General features: G+C 34.9%; 1 protein-coding gene across 1 annotated transcript; it reads right to left on the bottom strand.

Moving 5' to 3' along the window:
• Positions 1 to 741: 741 nt before the first annotated feature.
• LOC127788550 (aquaporin TIP1-1-like) lies at positions 742 to 2,092 on the bottom strand. Its single transcript, XM_052316964.1, has 2 exons — positions 1,585 to 2,092; positions 742 to 1,346 (listed from the first exon to the last, which is right to left on the bottom strand). The coding sequence occupies exons 1-2, from the start codon at positions 2,014 to 2,016 to the stop codon at positions 978 to 980; spliced, it is 801 nt and encodes a 266-aa protein (XP_052172924.1). The 5' UTR covers positions 2,017 to 2,092; the 3' UTR covers positions 742 to 977.
• Between the last annotated feature and the right edge of the window lie 5,841 nt (positions 2,093 to 7,933).

Below are 7,933 nucleotides of genomic sequence, written 5' to 3'. Positions count from 1 at the left end.
TAATGTGATTCCTGAACAAAAATTTTAAATATCTACACTTGTTGAATTGTGTAACGAGTCGACTCAGAGTAAAAGGTTAGATACATATATTATGATAACTAAATTGATTTATCTTATATTATATTACCTATTTCTATATTGAAAGAGAACTTTATCTTACAATAAATATAATTTTCGTTATAATTGAAATTTGTATTTTAAAACCTCGTCGACTCAAATTTAATAAAAATTTGTTATACTAATATTTTAATTTTAACTTTTTAAAATTTCAATCTGATGATTTGTGGATCTGCCGCTAGAGATATAGATATATATATATATATATATTACCATTGATTTGATAAACGACAAGAGCTTAAAAGATGGGAACGAAGCAATACGTGCAACCGCTCTTCGCTTTTATTTGACTTTGCCCCCATAATTCACACCAAAGCGAATCTTTTCTTGATTTGGGGACAGTGTTCTTTAATTTTTAATGAAAACTACTAAAAGGCTTAAAATGCTATTTAGGACCCCCCCCCCCCCCCCCCCCCCCCTCTTTTCTTTATTCTGGTCTTTCAACTTTTAGTTTCATATTTTTATTCTCTTCTCCTTTAAAACTTAATTGGATTAAACATAATGTTATCCCGAATACCAACTAAACCTTTGGTTGTGATTTAACTGAATTAAATAAAAACTATGTCTTCCCCACCAAGCAAATCGGGTGTCGTTTTATTAATAAAAGAACTGGCGCAAAGATAGTGATGCGAACATATCGATCAAATTCATGAACAAGAGTCCAAATATGCTCTGGCATAGTGAAATCGTACAACTGGCACAATCACATCATTACAAAACACTCGGCGACAAGATCTCAGATACGATCCAACGGCGATGACAAGTGGCAAAAAAACAATAATCACAAACCCATGAAGATCCTACGGTTACAAATTATTCATATTCAAAAAAAAAAAAAAAACAAGCTATCGGGTCGGGCCCTAGTATTCGGTTGCAGGCAAGGGCTCGTGCGAATGGGTCATGAAAAACAAGGAGTAGACAATGCCAGCTAGCCCGCCGCCGACCAGAGGCCCCGCCCAGTAGACCCATTGGTACGTCCACGTCCAGCTAGCGACGGCCGGCCCGAAGGACACCGCCGGGTTCATCGATGCCCCGTCGAACGCCCCGCCCACCAGAATATTCGCCCCGACTATGAAGCCGATGGCGATTGGCGCGATTGTTCCCAAACTGCCATTCTTTGGATCCAGTGCGGTGGCGTACACCGTGTACACCAGCCCGAAGGTCATCACGATCTCCAACACGAACGCTTGCCATACGCTCACTCCCGTCAACCCAAACGCCCCCGTGCTCTGCATAATCAAATATTTCAAATCACACGTAAATTTCTATATCTACACACACACACACACACCACCCTATAAGCTACAGCTTCAATTCGTGAGTTCACTTAGATATATACACCAAGCCATATAAAGGATTGTAACTTTTTTCCTCCTAAAAAGACTTCTTGACGAATTTTTATATGTTTAGCTAGTAGTCTACAAAGTTACGGGTTTTCATATTTACAAAATATAATTATAGGCTTACCATGCCACCGGTGACAAACGTGAGGAGGAAACAAGCGGCAACGGAGCCGAGGAGCTGGGCGACCCAGTAGAGGATGGAGCGGAAGACGGTGATTTGGCCACCTAGGCAGGCGCCGAAGGTGACGGCGGGGTTGACGTGGCCGCCGGAGATGTTGGCGGCGATGGAGACGGCGACGAAGAGGGCGAAAGCGTGGGCGATGGAGGCGATGATGAGGCCAGAGGGGGAGGTGGGGGCGTCGTGGGTGATCTTGCTGTAGGCCATGCCGGAGCCCTGGCCGGCGAAGACGAAGATGAAGGTGGAGATGAACTCGGCCAGGGCGGCCTTGAGGGCGGCCGGAGTGGTGGCCTCGTGCCGCGTGCCGATGGCGATCCGTTGGGTGATGTGGGTGTTGAACCGGTCGGTGATGCGGTTGAAGTCGAAGGACGACGCCATGATCGGCGGTCAAGCTGCTCTTCTCTCTCGGCTTCTGAAACACTCAACTCCCCGAGACTCTGCAGCTCTTCCCCCCCACACTCTACTTATATTAAATTTGGCAGTCCCTGTTAACTTGCAATAACCGGTTCTCCGGTTGAAAAATACAGGAAAATATATATTTATCCAATCAATTTTGTTTCTCTATCAAAAAATTCAAAATAATGCCAAAAGATTAAAGATGTAGTATAATTATAAATTATTACTAAGATCTAGAATTACGTAGCTGCCTCCCCTGTGATATAAATGTTTGATCTATTATTATTGTTATGCTAAATTATTATTCAAAATTTCTTTACCTGACAGTAAGGTGTTGTTAGCAGTGGTCTAATTAATAGGAGAATGTTAAAATCATAACAGATTCACTGAGAGTATTTAAACAGTGTTCGTAGAATGTAAACTATCGTATCTTGTGATCATCATTTTTACATGGTCCTTAATATTTGTATTCTTGATTATGTTAAGAGAAATAAATCATAAATTAGACCTTTAACTTTTGCGCAAGACAAAAATTTAGCTCGCAACTCACTTAATTAAAATTAACATATTGCTCATGCTCGAGCTATGTGAATGCTTAAATTGTTACACTTTCATCCATACAATTGGGTTAACACAAAAAAGACATGAAGTAGGATAACACGTGGAATGCGCTTGGTGTTGGAAGAAAAAAGGACTCCTTTATTTATATAATATGGTAAAATACGGAGGATTTTAGAAGTTCCAACAAAGTATGGACAGCGAAGGAGACAGGGACGTTTTAGGTATTTTCAATATTTGATAATGTTCTTTTTTTATTAGAAAAATATTTACAAATGTTGATGCGTCTATTATGTGGGCCCACGAATAGCAGATCCGCCAACAGATAAGCCCCCTCGCCGTTTGCATGAAGAAAGGTCGAACGCCCGTTATTTGTTTATTTTGTTTTTTTTTTTTTTGGGTAAATTATTATGGAAATTAACGGCCTCAGTAATCATGCTTATCTTTGTTTAATCATGCTTGTCATAAATAAATTTTTTATACAAATAATTTTTACTTACTTTTTTTGGGCCGGGGTTGGTTGGGGGTTCGAAATATCGCTTTCCAGTCAGGCATTTGACTTGTCCACGTGGGCGGGAATCCTCAAATATCAGGTTTTATGATGATCAAACGAAATCAAATGGCATATATGCACACAACAACTTCAATTATTATAACCCTTTGATTAGTTTTCGAAGCTCATGCTCCGCGAGTGGGGTTTTTTAATTTGGCTAACTGGGAGTCCATTTCTTTTGGCCAAGTAATTTATAAGTTTTGAGGTTTTAAATTACGATTAACTAATTTTTTTTATGTAAATAAGAATCTTATTAAATAAATATATAAAAATTCATTAATTTATATATATTTTTTAAATGATCATTCTTACGCAGTCTTTATTGTTCGTGTCCTCAATTTTAGTAGAGGAAGTAAATTGTAAATGTAAAACTTTATTTTACTATGCAAGACAATGATCAAACTCACAACTTACTAGTGCAAACTCGGTATATCACTTGCTCGACCTAAATTTTCTTAAACATTATGATGGCTTTGAATTTCAGTATTATTAGTTATGATGACAATTTTATATATATATATATATATATTTTATCAAAATAACCATTTAAAGTGCAAAATCTTACTCATAATTTGAACCACCATTTTAGCAATTCAAATCAGATGAGTATAAGAAGTTTGGTTAGTCGAAAATAGCTAGAAATATCGTAGAGCACATCTCTAAAAAAATAGAAGGAAGAAAACGATGACTAATCTTGTCTAGATGACACACTATATGTGACGTGTCAATTGAGATGTGGATTGGTCTTGCTCTTAAAAACATATGTTATTTCACTTTTTTCACGAAAAAGTACATTATTACTTGCAAAACCAAATAGTTAATAATTTGTTAGGGGCTCTTACTACTCCACCTAGTCAGAGTACGTAAAACTTCAATCTCACGTCTATGTTAAGATTATCAAAATTTCTTCAAGCAACTTGACGAGAATATGAGCAAGTAAAAACAAAGTAGTTATACTGTTTCCCGTTGTCTCTCTACAAAAAAAAACATCTATTTGGAAAAAATAAACTAATATGATTAAGAGTAAATAAATGCTTCCTAATCACTAATCAACAAATAAAAATGAATAACAATCTTTTCCCTTGATTAATTTATAGTTTGAATTGGTAATTTTATCAAGTTAAATGTCTAATATGTGTTTATATTGGTTTTATTAATCACTTTTTATAAGAATAAAAGTAAAAGAGTTGAATCATAAATCCCAATGGGGCAGCTAATTAAAGACACAGAAAGTTGTAGATTCAAAGAATATATATCACATATATGCTTCCTCAAAAAGGCCCCCTTGTCTAAGACCAAAAATAACTAAAATGATGGATCTCTACGATCTTCTAATAAAGTCAATAATAAAAAGGCATTTGAGAGTGGGGGGCCAACTCTTTTTAAGTGATAAATATATTTCAACGTGCATCCTACATCATCATGTGGCTTGAATTAATGAGCACGAATCATGATCATTAATAAATTGATGGGCTAGCAGATAAAAGAAAGGATGTCACGTGCCTCATGGTCCATAAACTAATCAAAACAACGCCTTGGCTTTGCGGTGATAATAAATGAATGCATAAGGGTGAATTTCGCAACAATCGAGGGGCCGACGTGGACCAATCAAAATGGTCTGCCTGTCCGGTCCTCACGTCACGTGGAACCAGAGTGTATATTTGAATTTTGGGCCAAATCTTTCCCTCTCCGATTGGGGTGTATACAGTTTTATTTAATTAGCCTTCGTTAAAATAATTTAAGATTATATTAAAATAAAATTAAAATATTTTCAGATCTGAAATAGTTAAAATAAGATTAAAAAATATTAATTTTTTTTTTAAACTATTTGTTAAATTTTGTAAAATATACTGGAAGATATATGTGTTATTTTTTCTTATTTATAAAATTCAAAATATGTTTATCTAGAAGAAAAGAGATAAATATATTTAAAAAATATCAAATAAAAAATTACATGATTTTTTTTTAAGGGTCGTCAGATAAATTTAATAAATATAATAAAAATATTTTTATTTAGAATGTTTTTCATATATAACTTTTTTCGATTTATATTTTGATTGATAAACACTGTCAGAATAAATAAAATCATTTTTGTGCTCTCGCTAATTGACTACTATCAACTATTTTCTAATCAAGATAATACTCATAGAGGAATTTTGGATTGTTAATACGTCATAACTAAATTAATAAATTGCTACACCAAGGCGCATACACATAAATCAAGCAAAACTTCACTTAAAAGGGTGACAATTGATCCCAAAAAAAAAAAAAAAAAACCCACTTAATACTTCCCATATAGCTTAACTTTTAGTTTTAACACAAAATTCTTTCCATTCCCAACACCACTTGAACTACTTGTTATGATTAACTAGAAGACAAACTTTGTCAACTTAAGGTTATAATGATTTATTTTGTCAACTTATACACAAATATATATTTAGATATTTATATGGTATACCCGACTCATGGAATATTGGATGATGACTTAAATCTACTCATATGAACATTGAATATTGGGTATTGAGTGAATTTTTTTATAAGGGTTTTAGTGTATTGATATTGAAGTTGGATATATCTGCACAATAAAAGGATAAGATCGATGGAGATCAGCTGAAGCTGACATATTTATTTTTCTATTAAAAATATATGAACCACCACTCAGAGAGGAAGTAGAAGTAGTAGAGGAACACCCAGAAATTAGAATCAAGTCAAATGTCATTGGCCAACAGTTATGATCCATCACTCTTCCTGTCTGAATGGAATCGCCTTCCCCCACAGTAACACCGCAAAGGGCAACATCTGCCTTCTTCACACCTCTGCCCATTCACTCAACACATCAACTCCTTAGCTAATTAAATTTATATATATCTAGCTAAGGAAAGGAAATACATAAATCGATCGCATCCACTATTCAAAGAACAAGGAAGACTCAGCAGTGGGCAGGGAAAGATCCAAACTTTCAGCACTTGGGTTGTGTGTAACAGTTGATATATTCACATGTGTGGGCCTCATCGATCCAGGCCAGGATCCAGCCTGGTTCACCAGGACCATTGGCTTTGTGGGCCCCCCTATGTCCCTCCCTCAGGTCTCCTTTGCTCACTCTTTCTGTCGATTCTCATCAGAGTTGGTGTACAGTAAGGCCCTAATCTCTCGTACTTTTATCACCCAATAATGCCTGCCCCCACTGGACCTTTTTCCCGCACCAGGATATGATGGGATTAACTATTATAAAAAGAAGGTAGAATCCAAGAATGGACAGGTACAAAAAATTTTCTAATTTAGAGACCCTAAATGGGCCTGCTTGTCCCAGTCCATGATGAATATCAAGCAAAGTTTAATATTCATGGGTCTAAAGGCTCGGCCTGAGCTCGTCTACTTGTAGGCTCGCGATGGAGGCCACTCTTGAGGGCCAGTCGAGTTTTAATTTTTAAAAAAATTCAAATTATAAATAATTTAATTTTAAATTTGAGTTGTTGATATTTAATTTAATGATTCTAATATTTTAAAAATTAATATAAATAGTGTCACAAATTTGCAATGACAATTAATAAAACCCAAATAATAATTGATATCTCATGCACAAATTTATACTTTTTTACTACTCACCTAATGTTGGAGGCCCAATCCATCTTTTTGAGGATCCGGGCCCAATCTACCATGAGCTGCAATGGCCATTCCCGCAGCCCATGTCGGCCCGTACCATTAAACAGATGATATGTCTCAGTGAAAAATCTATGTTTCCTTACTTAGAAAGAAAAAGAAATAATGGAAGGTATATGGTATATTACTATGCGTCCGAGATAATAATAATAATAATAATAATAATAATAATAATAATAATAATAATAATAATAATAATAATAAGGATTTTTTTATTTCCTTAATTAGATAAGGAGCCTATAATTAAGGTATATGGTATATTACTACGTGTCCTCTGAAGATTCCAACAATAATAATAAAAAAAATTTTCAAAAATAATAATATGTATTCCGATTTAATGACCCAATTCGTTGATTAAGAGGAAAAAAATATTTAAAATACCTTTATTTTCATTTTAATAATGAACATTTTACTCACGTCATTAATCAATTTTCTCATGACCAATTTAATAAAAAGGGCTAAATATGAAAATATACTAATTCTTTTTGCAAGTTTTTAATTTTATATAATATTTTTAATTTTAAAAATTAGGTCCTAATTGATTCAATTGTGTGCAATTTTATCCAACACATAAAATTAATTTGGAGAGAATGTATTCATGCTGACTTTACATGCCAAGTGTCATATAATATTATTATTTATGGGATTTATATGTATACAAAAAAAATAAAAAATAAAGAAGAACTTGAATTTATCGACCCCTATTTGCTATCATCGTCAATGTCATTGCTTGTTCAACGTAACTAATCGCTGTTGGCCACCTCTTCGTCGTTGATCGCCATCAAAGCTTCTTGCAATCGTTGTCAATTGTTCACCTTCTCTAATCGTTGACTTACACCTCGCAACCAAATGTCAACCCCTGCAATCAACCCTCTATCACCTATAATTCCTTCATTTTTCATTTCTTCTCTAGTCACTTGTAACAGTTTTTATTGCCAATTGACTTCATCACTTTCCACCATCTCCATCGATTGCCATATGGTTTTATCAATTGTCTAATCGCGTTCTTGCCTTTTGCCACCACCAATGTCCTTCCTCCATCGTTGCCATCAACTATTCACTTTCTCTAGTCGTCAATTTACTCCTTGCAACCAAATGTTAGCGTCTATAATCGATCTACCATCGTTA

Source organism: Diospyros lotus, chromosome 13 (genome assembly GCF_014633365.1).
Source record: "Diospyros lotus cultivar Yz01 chromosome 13, ASM1463336v1, whole genome shotgun sequence".
Lineage (NCBI taxonomy): Eukaryota > Viridiplantae > Streptophyta > Magnoliopsida > Ericales > Ebenaceae > Diospyros > Diospyros lotus.
The sequence above is the reverse complement of the archived record's forward strand: the minus strand, read 5'-3'. Positions and strand labels throughout refer to the sequence as shown.